The 25,896-nt window shown below is 46.0% G+C and overlaps 1 protein-coding gene across 3 annotated transcripts in view; it reads right to left on the reverse strand.

Annotated features, from left to right (window-relative positions):
• Nucleotides 1–25,896, reverse strand: part of LOC135908264 (uncharacterized) — a 112,934-nt gene continuing 87,038 nt past the window's right edge. The window contains exons 11-14 of one of the 3 annotated variants that reach the window (XM_070532926.1): nt 18,275–18,390; nt 10,290–10,337; nt 7,856–7,910; nt 1–218 (exon numbers count right to left, since the gene is read on the reverse strand). In XM_070532926.1, the coding sequence (XP_070389027.1) occupies nt 65–218; nt 7,856–7,910; nt 10,290–10,337; nt 18,275–18,390 (373 nt within the window). In that variant the 3' untranslated portion in view covers nt 1–64. Of the gene's footprint in view, nt 219–7,855; nt 7,962–10,289; nt 10,338–18,274; nt 18,391–25,896 lie in introns of all 3 variants that reach the window. The other 2 variants (XM_065440037.1, XM_070532927.1) reach the window with 2 other exon arrangements.

Genomic DNA, 25,896 nt, shown 5'->3' on the forward strand with positions numbered 1-25,896 from the left:
TTGTTTTTATTGTAAGCATTGTTCGCACTACAGAACTATGATTGAAGGATAGTAAAGGAAATATCTACAGTGGAGACGGGGCAATGTACGAGCCAGGATAAGAGGTGGAAAAATAATGCCGGCAAACTTTCCTTTTGCAGCAGTCTGGGTAAGGCTTCTGTGGATTTTTCACTTCCAGTGTACAGCCTGGCTCAATGTCTTGCCCGTATTTCTGGCATCTGTGGCAGAAAGCGAAATTCGCATGGAAAGGTTAGTACGCCTGCGCTAAACTATTACTTACTTCGGAACATCATGACTGGACATCGACAACACACATCTAATCATGTGGCCATTATTCAGAAATTCGGCTGGTTGAAAGATTGGCAGCAGCATCAATGTCCTGGTAATTTTCATTTTCACGCTTTAGGCACGTTTAAAAATTCTAGCCATTTTTAGTACAGCCACCCAGCCTTTATAGAATATGTATAGTTCTCAACGGAGTCTACATAGCTCATCAGAGCTGTATACTAGACCTTCTGTTTCATCTAAACTGATTTAAATATCTGGAGTTTCAAAAGCTTTGTTGCTTCTCACCACGCGTACTTCAATCACCAGCTGTACCGCAAAGGCACCGTTACACCTTGCGGAACCTCAGCACGCCTGCTTGCCTGAGTGCCGGCTAGCCGAATTTTCATGAAAAGTGTACATTGTGCACTTGAGAAACTGCACTCTAGAAGTAAAAATAAATATATTTGCTACCGTACTCCCACTACCGCTAATGTGCTGCGTGCCTCGAAAATTGCGCGACACGCTTAGCACGCAGTTTTTTCATCCCTGTCGATTACATCAGCACCGGATATTCAGGTTTTGGAACGCTACATCAGATATTGTCTACAGCTTGATGGTGTCTTTTTTATTCTGAATAAAGCGTTCTCATCGAATGTTCATCGAGTGGATGCTGTGAATACGCTACAGAAAGTGCAAGTTAAAGATGCGCCTGCACTTCTTCGGAAAGGCATGTTTGAGAAACTTCTACACAGCTGTCAAATTAGTCGTCTGCTGTATCTTACGTAGGTTTCGTTTCCAAGAGGGCAAGATTTGTGTATTTGCCTTCCAATGTCTTTTTCATTTCATTTTAAGCTTTCTCAGCGCCACCCTTCATTTCGTTTCATCAGCATTAGCCTGGTTACGCCCACTGCAGGGCAAAGGCCTCTCCCATACTTCTCCAACTACCTCGGTCATGTACTAATTGTGGCCATGTTGTCCCAGCAAACTTCTTAATCTCATCCGCCCACCTAACATTCTGTCGCCCCCTGCTACGCTTCCCTTCCCTTGGAATCCAGTCCGTAACCCTTAATGACCATCGGTTATCTTCCCTCCTCATTACATGTCCTGCCCATGCCCATTTCTTTTTCTTGACTTCAACTAAGATGTCATTAACTCACGTTTGTTCCCTCAACAAATCTGCTCTTTTCTTATCCCTTAACGTTACACCCATCATTCTTCTTTCCATAGCTCGTGCAGCGATGGCCTAGAGGTAGAGCATCCACCTCGCGTGCAAGAGGACCGTCGTTTGAATCCCGGTGCCGGTATTTTATAAAAAAATAATCCGCGTGTTCATAAAATTGCACAAATGGCCTGGGGTGCGGCCTGATCCCGGTGGCAAGAACCGGTAACGCACACTCCCTCACCAGAGCAGGGCCCTATAACGTAAAGCTGTTCCAAACCTTTCTATTCCAATTCTGCAATCAGCCCACCGCGATTTTCAGAAACTTTCTTGGGCCTCCCCTACTTCACGTGACGTCACGAAAACCGCGATAGCTCCCCACCTTATATGACGTGTACACACTGATTATGCAAATTTGACCGAACAAAACAAAAATAGTTATTTCTGTTTAGACCTCTTTTTGCTGTTAGGCCTCGGCTATTGTGGTCAAAAGTTTTCGGGCTGCAGCCACTTCACTTGCCTCTCATGTGACGTCACAAAACCGCAAAACCTTACCGCGTCAAAGTGACGCGTACGCCTTAAAGATGCATTAATATGCTTAACAAAACTGAATTTTCTTCTGAATAGTCACAGGCTGCGCCGTTCCGAAAGGAATAAAATATGGCTGCCGCCTATCGCTCCGGCATTGGCTACTCGCCCTGCCGGAGAGCATGGGTTTATTTGCGTTTAATAAAACCTTTTGCGTGGCCGTGTAACGTTTTCAATAAGTTTTGGCACGTTACGACTTCGTTCTGCGAACTCTTCTTTGCTGAGGATCCGTATTAGGCTCATTCTTAAGCTTCCGTTGCATGCCGCCGCGATTGTCGACGAGCCACCGCAAGCTCAGTAAGAGAAAGCGTACCACTCACAGACGCCGGCACCACCCTATTCATCCGGTTGTCGATATTCAGTGTAGTGGCTCGGCCCCATTGAATCCCTCTCCGCTTGAGAATGCTCCTCACCTCTTGTGAGCCAATTAGATAAGACAAGCTGCTCAGTGCAGGCAATGTTATTCGTTTTTCAAGCAAACAAAAGTTACCACCTATGAACGAGGGGAGCATTTGATTTGTTTGTTCAGACAACCCTGCGGGTGACCGCCCGATGCTTGTGTCGGCGGTTACGCAAATTTGACGTCAGGAAATTAGAATAAAAACATATTGGAATAGTTTTACGTTATACGGCCCCAGGATTGGCCACCCTGGTGCATTACTTCGCCACAACTTGCTATATGAATACAACAATAACTTCGTATATGCAGCTGTAACTAAAGTCTTCTTCGTGCAAGCGTCATATCATACATAAATAGTCATTGAACTTTTATAGGCCTTCAGGCCCGTTTATTTTTCAATCTTTTGCCTATTCCATTGCTATCAGACGCTGCTAGAATATTGCGGAGAGGACTAGGATTTACCGAGAAGTTCATCACCCCAGAAATGAAAAGGAAGCATTGTTGAAGCAGTGTTGTGTTTTGTCGAGGGAAGGCGCTGTGCTCCATTTCGTAAAACATACAGCAAGAAGCACGAACCAAGGCACGTTACCCGCCGTGGTTGCGCAGTGGCTATGGTGTTAGGCTGCTCAGCACGAGGTCGCGGGACTGAATCCCAGCCTCGGCGGCCGCATTTCAATGGGGGCGAAATGCGAGAACACCCGTGTACTAAGATTTAGGTGCACGTTAAAGAACCCCAGGTGGTCGAAATTTCCGGAGTCCTCCACTCCGGCGTGCCTCATAATCAGAAAGTGGTTTTGGCATGTAAAACCCCATAATTTTTAACCAATGCTCGTTCACGAAGAAAACCCGGGTCAGTTTCTTCCTCGCGTACTTGAAGACTGGCCATTCATGTTTCTGAACAATCTTGATCCTACTGCTGCACTGCTCACATCTCCAGTACTTAACTCGCTTGCTTATACCTCGCTCCCTGATTCACCGATTGCCAGCGGTTGCAGCGCAGTTGTATTACTGAAGCGTCATGGAAGGAAGCGCTGCAACTCTGTGAACTGTCAGCAACGCGGCAGTTGCACACAAATGTGTTTCCTCTCGTATTTAAAGCGATAGCTTTAAGGGCCTCGTTGCGCTGTGAGCACGGATTGAGCGGCTTTGACTGTGAGTTCACCGCGTTCACCGTGAGAAAAAAGTGCCTACCAGCCACAGCGCGTCGCGCTTCGCATTTCTACCAGAGAGTGAGATTCTTGGTTGGGGGGAAGCAAGGGTGAGGGGGGGGGAGTTTCTACCAACCACGACAGCGGCGACGCCGTAGGAGGAGAGAGGCAGAGAAACGAGCCATATATATCAAAACGTTTATTAAAAGAAGGTGCAGAAAGAGGAAGCTCGCCTTCATGCATAGCTTTCGTCGCAAGCATTTCCCGGTGAATATTACAGTAGCATAGGCTGCAGTTGCCAGGATGGGTGAGAAGTAGTTCATGTATATCGAATTCATGTATATCATTTTCAGAACATTTGACTTAACAGCGCCTGTACTTTATTTGGTAAGCGGACGTCATACAAAGTAAAGTCATTGCAAGTATGGACTACCTCGTACCCTATTGAATATGCTATAGAAGTGTAAGGAAATCAAACAATAAGCAGCGCTGTGTCGGCAAGTCCTTCATGTGGGTGTAACTATTTGTCTAATGTTTACCTGCCCTTTGCAGTTCGCGTGCTACCTGATGACGTATGTATGCTTTGCCCAGCCAAAATTAGCTTACTTAACAGTCGTCACATATGCCTACAAGATACAACGTTTATACCACAATAACACAAAACAAACAAGGCAATGTCTATTCTATAGGCGCACTCTCAATACACTTGAACGCTTTCTCGGTCAGGTGATCGACAAGCGCATACTCACAAATACGTTCCTTCCATCAGGAGTCTATTTTTGTTCAAGATTATCTCATACATTAGACTATTCGACATGCGAACACAATCACGCACTCGTGAAATGTGGGGAGCAGCTGCAAGTTTAGCGGTTTACTGGCTTCTATATAACATGAACCCATTAGGATGGCTAACAGCCCATTTTAGAGCGCAGCCGTATGATGGATGGATGGATGGATGGATGGATGGATGGATGGATGGATGGATGGATGGATGGATGGATGGATGGATGGATGGATGGATGGATGGATGGATGGATGGATGGATGGATGGATGGATGGATGGATGGATGGATGGATGGATGGATGGATGGATGGATGGATGGATGGATGGATGGATGGATGGATGGATGGATGGATGGATGGATGGATGGATGGATGGATGGATGGATGGATGGATGGATGGATGGATGGATGGATGGATGGATGGATGGATGGATGGATGGATGGATGGATGGATGGATGGATGGATGGATGGATGGATGGATGGATGGATGGATGGATGGATGGATGGATGGATGGATGGATGGATGGATGGATGGATGGATGGATGGATGGATGGATGGATGGATGGATGGATGGATGGATGGATGGATGGATGGATGGATGGATGGATGGATGGATGGACGGACGGACGGACGGACGGACGGACGGACGGACGGACGGACGGATGGAGGTCCGTCGGTGCACGCGATTAGCGCGCAGCGGGCCGCTCCCACGTGGGGACAGAGAGGCCATGCCCCTCCGCCGCGTCGCTGACCCGACAGACCGCCCAGAGCTGTGCCTCAAGGTCCGAGCTGCGTAGAGCTCGGTCCCACTCTTCCTTGGTGGTCCTGGTCCCTGGCACCAGGGGGCAACCCCAGAGCTTCGGAGCAAGGCTAGCTATATCTTTACAAAAGCAACACGCATTGTGAGGGTGCGCGTCCTGAGATATTTTGTGCAGGATGGCGGGCATGGGTAGGTGCGCGTCTGAAGCCGCGTGTACGTTACTTCTTCTGTTTTATTGAGTGCTTTGTGCGGTAGCGGCATGGTTCTCTTAACTAACTCATAGTGCTAGGTGAGATTGTTGTAAGTGACGAGTGGGTCGCGCTCGCTCGCCAGTCCTGCCGAGAGGGAGTCCGGGCTCGCACGGTCAGTTAGGTCTCGGGCGGCCTCGTGTGCCGTCTCCATGAGGTTAGGTAGCGGCCCCTCCCATGGTCCCATGTGTGCCGGGAATCAATTGATGTAGTGTGGGGTAAGGTGTTGAGTACCAAGTAATTTGCCGACGGTCGGGGATATGCTGCCTGTTCCGAAGGACAGAATTCCTTTCTTGGAGGCGCAGTATACCAAGCTTTTACCTTCTTCTATGAGTGCAAGGCTGATGACCACTTGCTGGGCCACCTCAGGGCTATCAGTGCGGCCCGTGCACACGTTGATGACCGTACCATCTTGGTTGACCACCGCTTTTATATAGGCTCGTCTGCAGGGTATTTGGCTGCGTCCGCAAAGCAGCATGCTTTCCCGGAGGCGGGTGCCTGTGGGAGGAGTGCTTTGGCTCAAGCGTGTGTTTTGTCGATGCTGTGCTCGGGATTCATATCCCTAGGCAGGGGGGCTACCGTTATATTTTCCTCTGGTCGAGTGCTAAACTGTGGTTGTTACACTCGATCTTCCGAGGCGCGACGCTGATTTCTCGTAGGATCCATCTGCCCGCAGGTGGGCCGGACACTCTGGTGATCTGTGCCCATTCCTGTGCGTCCGCAATCGCGCTCAACGTGTTGTACATGCCTAATGTATCTAGTGCCTCCGTGCTCGTGTGCATGGGTAGACCCGTGGCTCTCTTGGCGACCTTACGCTGGAACGTTTCTAGCTTGTCTCTCCCCACTTTGGTTCAATTGTGCAAGGCTGCGATGCTATTGAAGTGACTTAATACGAAGGCCTGCGCCAGTCTAAGCAAGTTGCCCTCCTTGAGCCCGTGATGCCGGTTGACCGCTCGTCTTGCTAGGCTTGTGGCGTCCTCGGTCTTCGTGGTGAGTTTAGCGACTGCGATGGTGTTCGAGCCAGTCGCCTCTATTGTCATGCCCGACATTTTTACGTGACCGACCACTGGAATCGTGTTGCCTTCAGCGGTGTACAGGCGGACGCACGGGTCGGCGCCTGTGTCCCAACCCTTCGGTTTAGGCCCTCGTCGCTTGGGTCTATATAACAGCAGCTCAGACTTGCTCGGCGAGCACCGCGGGCCTGTTGGTTTGAGGTGCTCCTCAGTGGTTCGGATCGCATTTTGTAAAGTGTGCTCAATTTGTCCTTTGCTCCCCTTCGTCACCCGCATGGTGACGTCCTCTGCATAGATGGTATGTTCGAGGTTCTCGATTCGAGTCAGTTGCCTGGAAAGTCCTATCATTGCCAGGTTGAAGAGGGTAGCGGATATCACCGAGCCCTGCGCCCAGTTCGACTGGCTCCGACTGGCTACTCTGCTAGATGTCACTCATAAACAGTACGTGGTCCTTAGCCCAACATGAGCATCGTCTCGTATGTGAGAAAATTGGGGCAAATAAAGCGAGCAGGTCGTGTTGACAGTAGCCTCTTCCTTAGGCCTCACGATGAAAGCGCTAGAATTAAATGAGATAGCGCCCACGCATGTTTTTCTTAATGTAAATTTTTAAAAATATATTTATTGCGCTATTACGCGTCTCAACTGCCTATACGTATATTGTATTCTGATGGCGAAATGTATCTCAAGTTCAAGGCGCATTTATCTTCCTAATAACCACCATCATTTCATCATTTTGTCTTCAAGTTGTCGAAATTGTAGTTAGGGAAATTCAGTACCGACAAGACAAGCCAGAACCTCTGCTATTTCAAAAGCGATCGTATGTAAATTAAGTTCTATCACATGTGACACGAATTCACAAATTCACAATTATCTCAAAGACACGAATTCTGATCACATCAGAAGAAATAAATGGCACATATAAAATAGATATGCGGCATACGAAATCGCGCAGCAAACCTGAAGCAATCTACTGTAAAAATGTCAGTGTGTTTAGCGGGATCCAGCTCTCTCCATGGGTCACCGGGACCCACCGAGTGGCTCTGACCATTGGTGCCTATTTCACTTATTTTTCAGCAGGTAAATTATTAAAACCGGCCTTTTTCGTGGGTGCGTTACTTCGCTCGTATGTGCGCCGTCTTTTGCATGGCGCCAGAAACCACGGGCCTTCTAAGTTCCAATTCTTCTACCCTTCATAAAAAGAAATAATACCAATATACTGCCTTTTACTCTGAAACACGCTGAAACATGGGTAAACAAATCAGCTCCGGAATATGTGCCGAGATTTTGGCGCACATAGAAACAACAGCTCACATTTTATGGCGAGATTTCTAGCCTTTCCTAAAGCTATGGTATAAGCATTTACGCAAACGTCGAAGCCCCCTTGCTGCACTGTAGACGTTTTTTCGGTGAAGGCCATGTCAACGCGTTGCGAATTATTAGGGAGGTAGTCAGGCGAGAAAAGTGTTCAGTGACATGCACGTACTTACCCGTACACTCTAACTTTAGCTTTCTTGACGTCGCAAGTCCATAGCTCGCATGTATCTGAAGTTGATAGGTTCTTCCTAAAATATCTTCCTCTAAATATGCAAACATCTGTGTTTTAAAAAATACTGATTCAGTTGAAGAAGAAAGTGAACAGGCTCTTAACGAACCCAGCTCTTATGTGCATTAGATTAAAATGCTAAATACTGGATTACAAATTGAAAGGAACAGAATCAATAGCGCACTTTCCGCTTTTAGCCTTGAGTACAGAGGTTGTTCTCACTTCTTCACACTGTTTTACGTTACGCCAAACATGCTAGCGAGACAGCTAATATCAGGCTGGTATTTCACGATTATTTTTATTCGAAAGCATCAAATGGCCTACTGAGCGAAAAAGCTGGTGGCGTCTGTCGCAGCGACACGGCACTTAAATTCCAATTGGCTGCGATGCCACGTCACGAGTGCGCCTCGACGGAGCAGTGTGTCCGAATCGGAACACCTGCACCAGCGCTAGTGATCCAGGTGTTGCCTGAGGGGAGAGGGCATCGCCGCGAGGCCACATCCCCAGCGCACCTCGATGGAGCAGATGCGCGATGCGACACCCTGTGCGATGCGACGCCGTCGTTGGCATGCGGGCTTTGTGCGAAAAGCTGCTGCAATTTTCCCTCTCGGGCAACGCTCTAGGCTATGCTACGTTACTCGCAGCGCAAAAATCGAAGGACCGCTCAGCGGCGTTTAATTGGGCATTAATACTTTCGCTCTACAACTCATCAGAAGTTCTTAGGTATCCTCGGATTTTTCGTTCGCATCCATAGTTTAATTTCACTGTAGGTCACCAATTTGTTTTCAATAAGGAAGGACGTTTTCTCTTCCGTAATTTTCAACACAGATGAAACGATAAGGTACTTCAGGAAGGTTTACACTTGAGATTCGTAATAAGTTTCCTTGCTAAGTTCACCTCGATGGGCCTCAATGATCTCTATTAAACTGCAGTTCCACATCCACTCTGCAGAGAATGCTCACTTTTTAGCCAAGTGGACCATGCAGATTGGGACTTTGGCCGAAAGAATGCTGAACTAATATACCTATACTCATGGCACTTCCCTGTATACAAATTTTTACCCACCTACTATTTTCCAACACTCAATGTACATCGTCAACGTTTACACCTTGTGTCATCTAGAAGACGCTTTTGAACTTGCCTTTTTGAGGCAGAGGGACTATATTACAGTATCCCCCTGAAGCTAAAAAAAATGTTTTCGCCAACAAACAGCAATGGTACCCACCAACATGGTAACTTGCTTTGCAACATGCTTCACAGTTAGTCTTTATGCCACATCAACAGCACGTCACTGCTACCAGTAAGTATGCAGTTTTCCTTTTTAGAAGCGCGCTTACAATTTTTGTGTTCTTGTTTATGCATATAAGAGTACACCCAAACGCGCGTCATAGCACTTTTTCTATGCGTTTGCAGTATGCGCAGTGAGCCAACTCTTGCCAACATGTTAGTACTTCTCATCTGCGATCGCAGAATTTATATCCTTAACTGTCTCAAAACTGAAATCACGGCAACACAGACTTTTGCGACAACCAATCTAAGTAGCTGCTTACCAGTATGCACCCGCCGTGGTTGCTCAGTGGCTATGGTGCTGGGCTGCTCAGCACGAGGTCGCGGGATCGAATCCCGATCACTGAGGCCGCATTTCGATGAGGGCGGATTGCGAAAACACCCGTGTACTTAGATTTAGGTGCACGTTAAGGAACCCCAGGTGGTCAAAATTTCCGGAGTCCTCCACTACGGCATGCCTCATAATCAGAAAGCTGTTTTGGCACGTAAAACCCCATAATTTGATTTAATTGCCAGTATGCGATCGAAGTAAGGGCAAGGAATTGCATATTTTTAATTTGCACATGGGACCTCAGAGCGCAGGGAAAAATATCTCGAAGGCATGTGCACAGACCAAACCATCCCCCAATAGTTTTTGACATAAAGCGCAAACACTCTTCTGAGCTTATTCAACGGTCTCCACCAATATTTGTGTCTATATAGATATTTTTAAGCAACCTAGTATATATGTGATTAGAGAATATAGTGAATTCTACTATCTAAAACGAACCAAATAGCCCAACAGGGTATTTTAGTAAAGTCAGTCCTAGAGCTCTTACAATGTTTGCAATCTACGAGCAAACCAAGAACTTTTTCAACGTTACCCATTGAAGCTTCGAAAGATCAAGGAGTTTATTCGGAGACAAAAGAGTAGTCTTTTTTTTTTCGCTGGGAATGTTGTTGCACTCTTAATCTTCACAACACGACGTCAGTATCTTTTTTATATATATTAGGGCTATCTATGCTAAAACCGTTCATGTACACGAATTTTTCATTCCAGAACCACTTTCAGCCTTGAAAGGACGGACGCCTGAACCATGTTCGAAGCTTACCTATTTTATATTCTGTTTCAAATGTCTCCGGCTCAGGCAGTCTGTCGACTGGAAATAAAGAAGGCAAGAAAAAAATGAACTCACTTTGGTTGAGGAGTAGCGTTTTCCGAGCTCGATTAGAAGTTTTCTCTGTCAATCGCCTTGCTCAGATGCGAAAAACAGGTTGAATAAAGGACTTCCCTTGCTGCTTTCTATTTTCTGTTTTGTTGTTCAGCATTGTTTCAGAATAAACAGATAAGAGTGTAAAAGGGTACATTCTGACAGCGGCACAATTCTTTAGAGGCTGTGAGTCACACCCTTTCAGCAAACGAAAGGTCCCAATTCTTTCGAAAATTCAGAGCAGCAATTGCTTTTATTAATAAAAATGTTTGTCGAACACATAGCTGTTCGTAAGAAAAGGTGCCAGCCGGTCGCAAAAGTTAAAAACATTCGCGAAAGCGGTCACGCACTGACAAACAGCTCTTACGAATCAAAAGTTGTTACGCCTATTTATCGCAGAATGATTTTACCCGCGTGCATCATACACCCGCTCCTCGTGTGATATGTGCCCTATTTCGACCTAGGGTTAAGTTTATAAAACACATTAGAAAATTGCTGAAGCCTGAAAGCAACGCAGTACATTGCATAGTAGCATAGTATAACATTAGGCTTTCGTTAATGTTGAAAAATCATCATCTATTGTTTTTTTTTTTTGCCCGAGTGTTTTCCCTTCGGATTCTTTCTGTGACATTTAACATAACCATGCAGCGCTTCCTTGCGTCCACGCGCACCTGGAGAATGCTCAAATTCGCCCCATAGCTTCAAGAGAGTCGAGCAATATTGAACCAAATTCATTAATGTACCCATAAATAAAGTACGCGCCTTCTGATCCAATAGGTAATGAAGAATAAAAGAGCACAAACTCAAATGAGTAACACTGCCGTTATCGCAGGAAAATTGTTGTGGCCGAAATTCGGTACAGGAAATTTAATATGTTATTGCATAAGATAAGCGGAAATCAGTAAGGAACTAGCGTGGGACTTCCCGGCCGCTTATTTGACTCCAATACGTCATCTTATGAGCTTCGTTGTTCATAAAAACTTTTCGTACGTGTTCGTTAATATAGCGGAATGGGAAACTAGGTATCTATCCTTTGGATCTCCATGGTCAATATCGCCCTTCGGCGCGCTGAACATGAAAATTGGACTCATGTTGCCGCAAGTGCCATCCACGTCTCCGCTTAGTCGCTATGGGCTGCGGAAAAGCCTACATCACGCGCGATGAGCGCATAGGCGAAATTGACATGCACTTGCATGTTTTAGCAAACGAAGTTAAATACCATGTAATTGCTATGTAGGTTCAGTGAGAGTTCAATATTATTAGTAATTTGATACATCAAAACCTACACTGCACGTGATTTCTGTTATAGTTGGGTATTGAACGCATTCGAACGCTGTGGTATAAGAGCTGAAACACGGAGCACTTAGAACGCAGAAGCTCATTAAAACTTCTAATACCACTGCTGTTGAGGTCCCAGCGCAATTATTTGATTTATTTATGTATTCATTCATTCAGTTAGTCATTTATTCCAGCATTTATGTCAAGCCGCATACACACTGTGAAACCACAACGTTAAACACACACTGACAAAATAAATTGGATAACTTCCTCTCGATTTTTTTTCTCGAGTATTTTCATGCTTCAGATTTATTTAATAGCATGAACATGCAGCGACAAACCCGCCTGTCATTTGAGCTATAAAGGCGCAACCACGTGCATGCGATTTTCGAGCGACGGCGACGAGCGACAGGCTTTGGCGTCGAAGATGCCGATCCGTCGCTGTCGCTTTTCGCGTCACCGGTTTTTGGACAGCCAGAAAATTTCGCTTCTCGGCCAGAAGTCCAACCGGCGACTTCCGCCGAAGGTAGCATGATTTTGCAACATGGCAGTAACCAGTCCTCCCGATTGGATCTGAATTTGCTCTTACTACTTGCTGTATGCCATAAACAAAAAAAGTAAATAGTAAAATAACCCTTGCCTTCCTATCACCTGAAGCTGAACGCAAAGTATCGGCGTTGTCTTGCCGTTCATATTAAGATCACCTTTTTTCAACATTGTTATTCTTGAGACACCCCCGACAGCCGCCATAGTGTTTGAGTTTTGCTCGACAGATGGCGGCCACCAAATTTCCCGCCGCGGTATAGAGCGGATTCGCATTGCTGATTACAGCATAATAAAGCTAGATGTAAAAAACCATTATTATAACACTAGCCTAGGGGTACGGCTGCCATTTTTTTACGGGAGCATGGCTGTATTTATCAGTATAATAATGGGAATGTGTAATTACATTTTTTTCGCGATGTTCCGTCCATGTCCGTACATCTGCAGGCTTGGAGTGACGCTTGACACCGGTAAAAAATGCCGAGAGCAAGTGGGGCTATACTAATCCAGGTACAACCATATTGGGAAGGCCCACTACGCTTCAACAAAGACACTCCCTCACCAGAACAGAAATCGGCCTTCCTGGTGCAGTAGGCGGCCATTAGATCCCAAAATGTTCCTTGAATAAACCCACAGCCCTCAGTCCCCAGCAGTTGCGGAGCACCTGAACAAGGCGGCGGTCCGACTTGTAAGACTGCAGAGGGTGCTAACAATCTCTGGGCCCAGACAGGCCGCCAATGGAAACTGACATTGTCAACCTTTAATTGCCGAACTCTATCGAGTGAGGCAAGCTTAGCAGGTCTCTTTGAGGAGCTATCAGGTATTGTTTGGGATATCATCGGCCTCAGTGAGATTAGAAGAAGTGGTGAAGCTTATACATTGCTGAACAACGGCCATGTCCTCTGCTATAGAGCTCTCCCAGGCAAGAAGCAATACGGGGTAAGATTCCTAATCCGTAAGGAGATCGAGGGCAACATTGACGAATTCGAACACATTAATGAGAGGACAGTTGTAGTCGTAATCAAACTTAGTAAGAGGTATAAATTAAAGATAGTACAAGCCTACGCCCCAAGATCCACTCATGATGATGAGGAAGTAGACTAGTTTAACGAAGATGCTGAATTAGTGATGAGAAAAGTACAAACTCAGTATACTGTACTAATGGCCGACTTCAATGCAAAAGTGGGAAAAAAGCAGGCTGGTGAACAAGCCCTTGGCAACTACGGCGTCGAATCTAGGAACGCTAGAGAAGAGATGCGGGTAGAATTCTCAGAAAGGGAGTATCCCCTTTTTCAGGAAGCGTAGCAACAGAAAGTGGATATGGAAAAAATCTAATGGTAAAACAAGAAATGAAATTGACTTCATACTTTCTGCGGATCCCAGCATAGTGCAGGATGTAGAAGTGATAGGTAGGGTAGAATGCATTGCTTATAGGTTAGTGAGGGCTAGGAGCACCTCAATCTGAAGAGAGGAAAATTGCTCAAGAAGAAGCAGGTCAACCTGGAGGCAGTAAGGCTAAAAGCAGACAAATTCAGGCTGGTACTTGCCAACAAATATACAGCCTTAGAACAAAGAGATGGAGATTACATATAGATAATTAATGCAACGATAACTAGGCTGGCTTCAGAGGCAGCAATTGAAGTGGGAGGCAAGGAATCAAGGCAACCAGTAAGCAAGCTCTCCCAAGTAACAAAGGACCTAATAAAAAAACGACAACGAATGAACTTGTTTAACTCAAGAGATAAGATAGAATACGCGCAACTGTAAAACTCATCAACAAGGCGAAAATAAGTGATATACGAAAGTATACCATCAGAAAGACTGCAGAAGCCGTAAAAAATGGATGCAGCCTGAAAAAGCGAGAAGGAAACTTGGCGTAGGACAAACCAAGATGAACAGGTATTCGGCTTTAACTCAGGAAGAGGACCTTAGTGTTGAAGCAATGAACGACAATCTTGTGGACATCATTAAGGAGTGTGCAATGGAAGTCGGTGGTAACTCCGTTAGGCAGGATACCAGTAAACTATCACAGGAGACGAAACATCTGATCAAGAAACGCCAATGTATGAAAGCCTCTAACCCTACAGCTAGAATAGAACTGGCAAAACTTTCGAAGTTAATCAACAAGCGTAAGACAGCTGACATAAGGAAGTATAATATGGATAGAATTGAACATGCTCTCAGGAACGGAGGAAGCCTAAAAACAGTGAAGAAGAAACTAGGAATTGGCAAGAATCGGATGTATGCTTTAAGAGAGAAAACCGGCAATATCATTACTAATATGGATGAGATAGTACAAGTGGCTGAGGAGTTCTATAGAGATTTGTACAGTACCAGTGCCACCCACGACGATAATGGAAGAGAAAACAGTCTAGAGGAATTCGAAATCCCACAGGTAACGCCGGAAGAAGTAGAGAAAGCCTTGGGAGATATGCAAAGGGGGAAGGCAGCTGGGGAGGATCAGGTAACAGCAGATTTGTTGAAGGATGGTGGGCAGATTGTTCTAGAGAAACTGGCCACCCTGTATACGCAATGCCCCATAACGTCGAGCGTACCGGAATCTTGGAAAAATGCTAAAATAATCCTATTCCATAAGAAAGGGGACGCCAAAGACTTGAAAAATTATAGACCAATCAGCTTACTGTCCGTTGCCTACAAACTATTTACTAAGGTAATCGCAAATAGAATCAGGAACACCTTAGACTTCTGTCAATCAGAGGACCCGGCAGGATTCCCTAAATGCTAGTCAACCATAGACCATATTCACACTATCAATCAGGTGATAGAGAAATGTGCGGAATATAACCAACCCTTATATATAGCTTTCATTGATTACGAGAAAGCATTTGATTCTGTCGAAACCTCAGCAGTCATGGAGGCATTAAGGAATCAGGGTGTAGACGAGCCATATGTAAAAATACTGAAAAATATCTATAGCGGCTCCACAGCCACCATAGTCCTCCATAAAGAAAGCAACAAAATCCCAATAAAGAAAGGCGTCAGGCAGGGAGATACGATCTCTCCAATGCTATTCACAGCGTGTTTACAGGAGGTATTCAGAGACCTGTATTGGGAAGAAATGGGGATAAAAGTTAATGGAGAATACCTTAGTAACTTGCGATTCGCTGATGATATTGCCTTGCTTAGTAACTCAGGGGACCAACTGCAATGCATGCTCGAGGACCTGGAGAGGCAAAGCAGAAGAGTGGGTCTAAAAATTAATCTGCAGAAAACTAAAGTAATGTTTAACAGTCTCGGAAGACAAGATCAGTTTACAATAGGCAGCGAGGCACTGCAAGTCGTAAGGGAATACATCTACTTAGGGCAGGTAGTGACTGCGGATCCAGATCATGAGACAGAAATAATCAGAAGAATAAGAATGGGCTGGGGTGCGTTTGGCAGGCATTCTCAGATCATGAACAGCAGGTTGCCATTATCCCTCAAGAGAAAAGTGTATAATAGCTGTGTCTTACCAGTACTCACCTACGGGGCAGAAACCTGGAGGCTTACGAAAAGGGTTCTACTCAAATTGAGGACGACGCAACGAGCTATGGAAAGAAGAATGATAGGTGTAACGTTAAGGGATAAGAAAAGAGCAGATTGGGTGAGGGAACAAACGCGAGTTAATGACATCTTAGTTGAAATCAAGAAAAAGAAATGGGCATGGGCAGGACATGTAATGAGGAGGGAATATACCCGATGGTCATTAAGGGTTACGGACTGGATTCCAAGGGAAGGGAAGCGTAGCAGGGGACGGCAGAAAGTTAGGTGGGCGGATGAGATTAAGAAGTTTGCAGGGACGGCATGGCCACAATTAGTACATGACCGGGGTTGTTGGAGAAATATGGGAGAGGCCTTTGTCCTGCAGTGGGCGTAACCAGGCTGATGATGATGATGATGAAATCAAGATGTATGCTCTGAAACATAAGCAATGTAATATCATCAGCAATCTCGAAGGTATAGTAAAAGCAGCGGAAGAATTCTATACTGACCTGTACAGTACCCAAAGGATTCAGAACTCCATTCGAAACAATAATGAACAGGATACAGAAACTCCTCCTGTAACTAGCGATGAGGTCAGAAGGACGTTGCACGACATGAAATGAGGAAGAGCGGCAGGAGAATATGGCATACGAGTCCATTTGAACAAAGATGGAGGAGACCTAATGCTTGGAAAGCTAGCGGCTCTTTATACAAAGTTCCTATCGACTGCAAGGGTCCCAAAAAACTGGAAGAATGCAAAGATTATAATAATCCACAAAAAGGGGGACGTTGAAGAATTGAAATATTATAGGCCCATTAGTTTACTCCCAGTATTATATAAAATATTTAACAAAATATTCTCCAATAGAATAAGGTCAGCGCAGGACTTTAGTCAACCAAGGGAACAGGCTGGCTTCTCCGAAAGGATACTCTACAACAGGTCACATCCTTGTCATTTATCAGGTTATCGAGAAATTCGCAGAGTACAATAAGCCTCTCTATGTGGCTTTCATACATTACGAAAATGCATTTGATTCAGTAGAGATACCAGCAGTCATAGAAGAGGTATTACGCAATCAAGGAGTACAGAATGCGTATGTAAATACCTTGGAAAACATCTACAGAGGTTCTACAGCTACCTTAATTCTACACAAGAAAAGCAGGAAGATACCTACAAAGAAAGGGATCAGTCAGGGAGACACAATCTCTCCAATGCTATTCACTGCGTGCTTGGAAGAATTATTCAAGGTACCTTAACCGGGAAGGCTCATGACAAAGGATGGATGGCGAATATCTCAGATAGCTTCGGTTTGCCGATTACATTGGTCTATTCAGCAACAATTCAGACGAATTACAACAAATGATTGAGGACCTTAACAGAAAGCGAGATAGAGTGGGGTTGAAGATTATTATGCAGAAGACAAAGATAATGATGAATAGCCGGGCAAGGGAACATGAGTTCAAGATCGCCAGCAAGCCTCTCTAGAGTCTGTAAGGCAGTACGTTTACCCAGGTCAATTATTCACAGGGAACCCTGTTCCTGAGAAGCAAATTGATAGAAGAATAAAATTGGATTGGACCGCATACGGCAGATATTCTCAGCTCCTGACTGGAAGCTTACCATTATCATTGAAAAGGAAGGTGTACAATAAGTGCATGTTACCAGTGCTGACATATGGGGAAGAGACTTGTAAACTGACAACGAAGCTTGAGAACAAGTTAAGCGCCGTGCAAAGAGCGAAGAGACGAAGATTCCTTGGCATAACATTAAGAGACAGAAAGAGAGCGGTTTGGATCAGAGAGCAAGCGGGCATAGACGATATTCTAATTGACATCAAGAGGAAGAATGGAGCTGGGCAGGACATGTAATGCGCCGGTTAGATACCCGTTCGACCATTAGGGATACAGAATGGGTACCAAGAGAAGGGAAACGCAGTCGAAGAGGGCAGAAGACAGGTGGAGCGATAAAATTAGGAAATTCGCGGGCGCTAGTTGGAATCGGTTGGCACAGTACAGGGGTAATTGGAGAACGCAGGGTGAGGCCTTCGTCCTGCAGTGGATATAAAACAGGATGATGATGATTATAATGATGATGGTCACTCCATGCCGCGACGCGACATCGTGACAGGGTGTGCCTGTCGCGTCACTTGCAGCTGACACATGCATATCGCGTGCATGTGGCTGACGTATAACATAGCGCCTTCCTGCGCATCGAAAACAAACTTGCTTGAATAATGATTACGGCCTGAAGGCACGCAGTTTCTTAATGCATAGTTGGTAATCTAATGCGTCGTATCAAGCATTATCTTCTATTGACAGAATTGTTTCAGTTAGATTGGCTTTAATGCCAGCTAGGGCCTCCGTTTGCCAGTTTACGGCGCTGTAAACATCTCCAAAGCAGAAAATATTTGGGCTCTTTCATTTATAGCTATCGAAAGCACAGCAACCCCTGAACAAATAGCCTCCCTTCGAACAAGACACCACGTTGCTGGAAAGCGAAGGATGTGTGACTCTACAATGTGTAACTCTCCTGCAAGATATCGCTATATAAAATAACACGTTCGACTTTTTCTCGAGATTACCTTTCATATCTGGACACATGTAGTCCGGGCAACATACAGGATGGTTTCCGTGCCGCCATTTCACTGGGCTCACTGCTTTGCACCCTGTCCACTTCAGGTCCTCGTTGTGTAAGCACCTGCAATTTGTACCAATTAGCCCGAAGGGCGAAGCATTGAAAGAATGCACGGTTTTCAGCTGCACTCAGGTTCCTCGCATAATGTTCCCAAGATATGTAGGGTGGCATGGTAGCGCGACGCAACACGCCAGGCAAGTGGTGTTACGCAGCAGGAACAACGCTTGGGCAGTGACTAGGCATTTAAGAACACTGGCATAATGGGAAGCTGCTGCCAGCTCTGGGAGACGAAGACGAAGTGTCTTTCAAGCAGAACGCCGGCTCTTCCAGCTCTACTCATTTTGTGAATTTCCTAGACTTTGCCAGTGGACTGCTATTTCCTCCTTAACTGCGATGGAGACGGAGCCTCACGCGCGTCCGCCGGACTCGGCAGTGCCCGCGGCGGCTGCCTCTAGGAAGCGCAACGGCACCGAGAGCGACACTGACAGCGACGACACCATGCAGTACTATATCAGCGGTGAAGATTCTTGTGACGACACCTTCGAGCTGGTGCGGAGTCGTAAAGCAAAGCGAAGATTTCTCAGCGCATCATCGAATTCGAGTGAGTCCACCGTGAGATCTTCGCGGGATACCGAGGAGCTCACCATCCTGTTCTCGCCAGTTCTCAACACTGACAACCTGAGACGCCTCAACAGGCAAGCTGTGTCTTCTCATCTAGAGGCGCTGGTTCCAAACGAAATCAAAGACATCAGAGTGAACACCCTTAAGAACGTGCTAGCGATTGACGTAGAACACGCGGCTGCGTTGGATTCCTTGCGCAAGATCACGGAACTTGGCGGGATGAAAGTCCGCCCTTATATTCCACTGGGCAAACAAGTCTGTACTGGCGTAATTTACGATGTTGACGAGACCATTGTCGACTCCGATCTGTCAATCTTAATCAAGCCAGCTACGGAGAACACCATCATCACAAACGCGTTTCGTCTCGGCACGTCACGGTGTGTGAAGATCATATTTAAGGGCGAATCCCTCCCATCGCATGTAAAAGTGGGCCACTTCCGACACGCAGTTCGCCCCTTTATACCAAAACCACTGCAGTGCTGGAAGTGCATGAAGCTTGGCCATGTGAGTAGTGTGTGCAATAACACTACCGTCTGTTCTCGCTGCACTGGGCCCCACACCACAAACACGTGCGAGGCCAGTGTGCTGAAGTGCACAAACTGCAGCGGCCCTCACGATGCATCTTCGAAGAAATGCCCTTTGATTCGAAAGGAAATGCAAATATTGAAGAAAATGGTTAGAGACCACTCGTCTCACCGAGAAGCAGCAGCATCTATTAAGCGACGAGGATCACGTCGCAGACGTCGATCAAGAGCCTCCAAAGCCTCTGCAGAACGCCACACACGTATATCACCACCCACTCTTCCGCCCAGGCCACACGCAGTCTGCTCAAAGGACAAGGGTGCATCGAACAGCACGGCTGCTGACGCGTGGCCTGCACTCCCGAAGCCACATGCCCCTACTGAGCGAAATGCTACTTCTACAGCAGCGGACACTTCGTCTGTTCCTGATGAATTGGCGGACCAAGATCAACAAATTGTTGTTATGATCAGTTCTCTGGTGAGTGCTATTCGTGTTCTTCTGGACAAGCTACAGACACCAACAGCTCGAAGTGCATTGCAAGTGCTGGATGCCATCAGTCCGGTTCTGGCGAGCCTTCAGAAGTCCAGTGCTTGAGAACTTCTACAGCAGAACCATGGCTCATCGACAACAACAACGATCATTCCGGGATGATGTGAGAAGTGCCTCCATATTCCAATGGAATGCGAGAGGCCTGAGTTCCCGTATTTCGGATTTTCGACAGTTCGTATTTACAAGCCATTTTCTATACTGGTCATCTGTGAACCGAACTCATCAGCCTCCATAAGACTATCGGGATATGAATCTTTTGTTTCAAACACGTGTGTCCGTAGTAGTAAGGTTCTGGTCTACATTCGCAAGGACCTTACGTATTTTTCCCAACATGTAGCGCCACACGACGGTAACCAATACGTCTGTGTTACTGTGAAAAAGAAGAAGCTGTCTTTTACTCTTATTGGCGTCTACCTTTCCCCAACAAGTCAGTTTGATAGAAAAAGACTGGAAGATATTATGGCTGCTACTCCCGGTCCTTGGATAATAACAGGGGACTTCAACGCTCGCCACCATATATGGAGAAGCTCCAAGATAAATTCGAGGGGCAGGTCACTAGTATCGTTTGCATCAGGCCACAACCTGTGTCTTCTAAATGATGGAAGCCCGACATTTCTGCGAGGAACTACGTACAGTAGCTGCCTTGACTTGACTTTGGTGTCACGTTGCCTGTATTTGAGCGTGCAGGGGTTCACTGATATTGAAACCCATGGAAGTGATCATATCCCGACCTATGTGAGAATCGATGGACTAGACGCCACATTCTCGGTTGTCTCTCGCCAAATGGACTGGTCAGTCTTTCAAGATCGCGTAGAAGACACATGCAAGACTCATATTGCACGCAGATTAGAAGACATAATTGCGGACGCTATGCAAGATTGTACACGCTGCTTCACACATCCATCAAAGCGTACAGAGAATGACATTGAATTGGAAAGGCTTCGTGCACAACGTCGCCGAGCTGAAAGGAGGTACACAAGCACGAAGTCCATTCTTGACCTCAGAGAAGCTCGGCGCATGCAAAAGAAGATCAAACGCCGTATGGATAAGCTAGCGGATCAAAGATGGAAATGTTTTTGCGACTCTCTAGACCCCCGCAAGCCATTGTCCTGTGTGTGGCGTACCATATACGGGGTCTTTGCTCAAGTCCCCAGCAACGACACCCATTCAACGCCCTTGCTCTCTATCAAAACCGCTGTGAGATAGACGTCGCAGAGGAATTTTGTACGAACGTCGCCGGCGGCACAGTTTTAGTCCCTGACATGGCTCTAGGCAACATCCCCGGCCCACGAGATGCAAGTATGAACGCTCCATTCTCTATGGAAGACCTAGAAGCTGCTTTGGCGCTCTGTAAGTGTTCGTCTTCACCAGGGCCCGATGGCATAACATATACTCCTTTGCGCCACCTAGGCAGAGAAGCACGAAGAGAACTCCTCAGCATTTTTAATAGTTCATGGCAAGATGGTGTCGTCCCACAGGAATGGAAACGCAGCCGCCTGGTACCGCTCCTAAAAGCAGGAAAGTCACCGCTCGAACTGGCATCCTATCGGCCTATAGCTCTTGCCAGCTGCGTCGGGAAGCTCATGGAACGTATGATTCTTATGCGTCTAGAATGGTACCTTGAACACCACAAGATTTACCCTGACTCTATGGCGGGATTTCGACGCGGTCGTTCATCGATTGACAGTGTCATCGATCTAGTAACATCTGTGGAACAACAAAAATATTGGAAGCGATTATCAGTAGCACTCTTTCTTGACGTGAAAGGCGCTTACGACAACGTTTTCCATCAAACCATTCTAGACGCACTTTTGACAATTGAACTAGGAGGACGAGTATGTCGATGGGTCAGTAACTACTTGACACAAAGGGCCTTGTTCGTACGAACGGAAGATGGTCCGACTACCGACCACTACACATGCCGAGGCGTTCCCCAAGGCGGGGTGCTAAGCCCTATTCTTTTCAACCTCGCGCTTCTTGGGCTGGCCGAATCCCTACCGGAAACAGTGAGTGTTTCAATCTACGCCGACGACTTCTGCATCTGGACATCAGCGGTCAGTCGCCTGCAGGTTCGCGCACGGCTACAGAAAGCAGCAACAGAGGCATCTGGCTACCTTCACGCACAAGGCCTTACCATCTCAACAGAAAAATGTGCGTTAGTCGCTTTTACGCGAAAAGCGATGACTCCTTATCCGGTATGCATCAATGGTGAGCCTATCTCCTACAAGAAAATCACCGGTTTTTGGGCGTCATTGTAGACCGGGACCTCACTTGGAGCCCTCATGTTGCCCACTTAAAGAAGAAGCTCACATCTATTGTTCACGTCTTCAAGTTCATCGCCGGCAAAACATGGGGATCGTCAGTGGGCTCCATGCTACAGTTATATCGAGCACTGTTCATCGGATTCCTACGCTACAGTTCTCCCGTGCTTGCTAAAACATGCAAGTCAAATCTTCAAGAACTTCAGAGCGTGCAGGCGCAGGCACTACGTGTTTGCCTAGGCCTTCCACGCAGCGCCTCAACAGCTGGAACCATTATAATGGCTCAAGGCCATCCGATCACGACTTACATTAGTACCGAAACGCTTAGAGCCCATGTTCGTCATGTTTCACGGATGCAGTGAAGCTCTCTTGCGTGCCTGCCGGAACGACGACCACAGGCGTCCTTCTCCAACAAGGTCAGCATCCATCGTGCCTCCTTACTATCGGGTTTCACACCCTCTGCACGTTCAACCTCAGCTTTGTGCTGTTTAAACAACCTCAAGTGCGTCTTACAGGTCCAGGAATAAGAAAGAAGACCGACCTGCCTACCTTGGCCTTGAAGCAAGCAGCTCTGGATTGTTTGCACACTTTATATTTTGATCGAATACACATATATACGGATGGCTCTTCCACTCAGACCAGCTCCACCAGCGCAGTGGTTATACCATCACGATCACTAAGCATCCAATACAAGATTTCTCATTTGACAACATTGACTGGTTCGGAGCTTGTTGCCCTCCGAGGTGCCGTTGATTATATTAATAACCAACCGGCTAATCAGTGGGCTATATTCTGCGATTCCAAGGCGGCCTTACAATGTCTTCTGGCATCTCTTCGTCGTGGGTCATGTGAACAACTCGTGTCGGAGATACGAGAAATGCACCACCACATGATCGCGAAAGGACACGACGTCGTGTTTCAGTGGCTGCCTGGTCATTGCGGTATCTCCGGCAACGACCTCGCTGACGAAGCTGCTAGAAAAGCACACGAAGGAGCAACCCTTGTTTCAATACCTTTATCGCGGACCGACGCAGCCCAACACTTAGGCAAGCTAGCGCACTCTTTGACATTGAAGAAGTGGCACACATCTGAATTCACTCACCATCGCTTGCATTCCCTCGATCCCTATATGCAACTGCGGCTGTTACCAGGTTTTCCGCGAAATGAGGAAACAGTGCTGTGCCGCTTACGTTTGGGAGTCGCATTCATAAATGCTTATGCATTTCTGATTGGAATGCCTGATAGCGCCGAGTGCAATGCCTGCGGTGTCGAGGAAACCATAGAACACCTACTGTGCTACTGCCCATCTTATGAAAATGAAAGGCAAGACCTCTGCACAGCTCTCAATCAGCTAGATGGAAAGCCGTTCACCTTGAAGAAGATCTTGGGATCATGGCCTCGCATATCGCAGCTACAAAAGGCCACAAAAGCGCTGCTGTGATATTTGAAAGCGACCGGATTGAGTCAGCGCCTGTGATACGGACTGAGTGACCGACTGATATCACCAGTGGACTTTCTCTTCTTTTCATCTTTCCGTCCCCCTTTCCCTTTCCCCAGTGTAGGGTAGCCAACCGGGCTCAGTCCTGGTTAACCTCCCTACCTTTCATTTATCATTTTCTCTCTCTCTCTCTCTCTGCTAGCTCTGTGTAACAAACAATACACATCGTACGTGCACGAGATGACACTAATCGAAAACCATCGACTTGCGTTGTTCAGTGCTTGAAGACTTTTTTATGGGAGCTGACCTTTTGGCTAGTTGGTTTACGCGCTATGCTTGATATATTTAGCTTGACCTTTACTGCCCGTCCCACTCAGAGCAGATTTTTGCTCCCGTGGTCAGCAAGAATGCTAGAGCACTTGCGCACAGCGCTCATGCCAGCATCGCAAGCCATAAAAATGCCTAGTCACTGCTTTCAAATTGATTGCGCGGAGGGTGATATCTATTTTATTTATTTTATTTGTTCAGCATTTATCTAGACACACTGCAGGTCTTGGATGGCAAGGCTAAAGGCAGTACATTGTCTGCCTGACTAAGGCCCTGTCACTCATACATTGCATTTTCACCCTTCTATTACGTCCACTTCCCTTCACTGTTGCATGCACTCTGACTATGCCTTGTCGCTTACACATCTGGAGGCCTTCTGACGAGCATATCAAATAAGATATCAGCTTGCTCGCCCTAGCAGGAAGTGCATGTACGAGCTCTCGCCTTCATACCTGTAGTAGCTGAGCCAGTGGTCTGGCAATTGCGTCACGCAAAGTAGTTGAACAAGTTATAAACATCAGGCTACTAAACATCTGCAAGCGAAACGATACCATCGCCGAGCAGCAATACGGATTCCAGAAAGAGAAATCTACTCAAATGGCACTAATAAAAATTAAGGACAAGATAATAGACAACATTGAGCAGAAAATATGTACAGTAGGTGTTTTTCTAGACTTTAAAAAGGCATTCTACTCCATTAAGCACCCTGTTTTACTGTACAAGTTATATGAATATGGCATTAGAGGAAGCGCTCTCACATTCATAAAAAATTACCTCTTAAATCTTCACCAGTACACGAATGTTACGAATGCAAAGTCCAGCTTAGGTCAGATACATTACAGAGTTCCACAAGGATCAATCCTTGGGCTACTATTATTTCTGCTTCATATAAATGATATAATTAACGTGCCCTCTACACCAGAAATAACACTGTACGCTGATGATACCAATGTATTCATCTGCGGACAAGACCTAGAAGTCCTCCAAGTATAAACCAATGTATGGCTGGAAAACTTGTCCACGTGGCTCCACGCTAATGAATTAGAGTTAAGCACCAAAAAAACTAACTACATTGTATTCAGCGCTCGTAACAAGTGTATAAAACAAGAAATACTTATCCAATTTCGCGATGAATCTATCGAACGTGTAGCAACACATAAATTTCTTGGTGTAATATTTCACGAGCATCTTGACTGGTCACCTCAGCATTGAAAAAGTTCGCACTGGTATATCTAGGTCCATTGGTATCATGTATAAAATAAAGAACCTTTTGCCTATCTGGCTAAAGAAACAACTATACTACACACTGGTACTATCGCGTTTCCACTATTGTCTTCTTGTCTGGGGTAGAGCACCTAAAACAAGCATAGAAAACATATATCTATTACAGAAGAAATTTTTGAGCCTAACAGATATTGCACCATACCTTTGCCACATTGCCCCATTGTTTAAAAAACATGAACTGCTTACACCGTGGAATGTTATAAACAAAAAGATAGCGTTAGCTAGTTACCTACAAATGCATTCCGATCCCACGGCTTTTTTTCATCAGTTTTCATTAGATACTGATAAAACCTGGCACGTATGTTACAATAAGGAAAGAATACGTACGAACTACGGCACCCGGAAACATAGCTACAGAATTTCCAGTTTTTTAAACGATCACCATTCTGCTGTAAACATTATCCAGGAAAGTAAATCATTCAAAGCTTTCAAAAATAACATTACTATGTATCAATTGTCACTGCAGGCATGACCACTCCTTTTGTTTCTTTTTCTGTTGTTTCTTACAGCATTTTCTCATTTGTACATCAATGTTCAATATGAACTAACTCCCGTTTCAATGTTAAC

Source organism: Dermacentor albipictus, chromosome 2, assembly GCF_038994185.2.
Source record: "Dermacentor albipictus isolate Rhodes 1998 colony chromosome 2, USDA_Dalb.pri_finalv2, whole genome shotgun sequence".
Lineage (NCBI taxonomy): Eukaryota > Metazoa > Arthropoda > Arachnida > Ixodida > Ixodidae > Dermacentor > Dermacentor albipictus.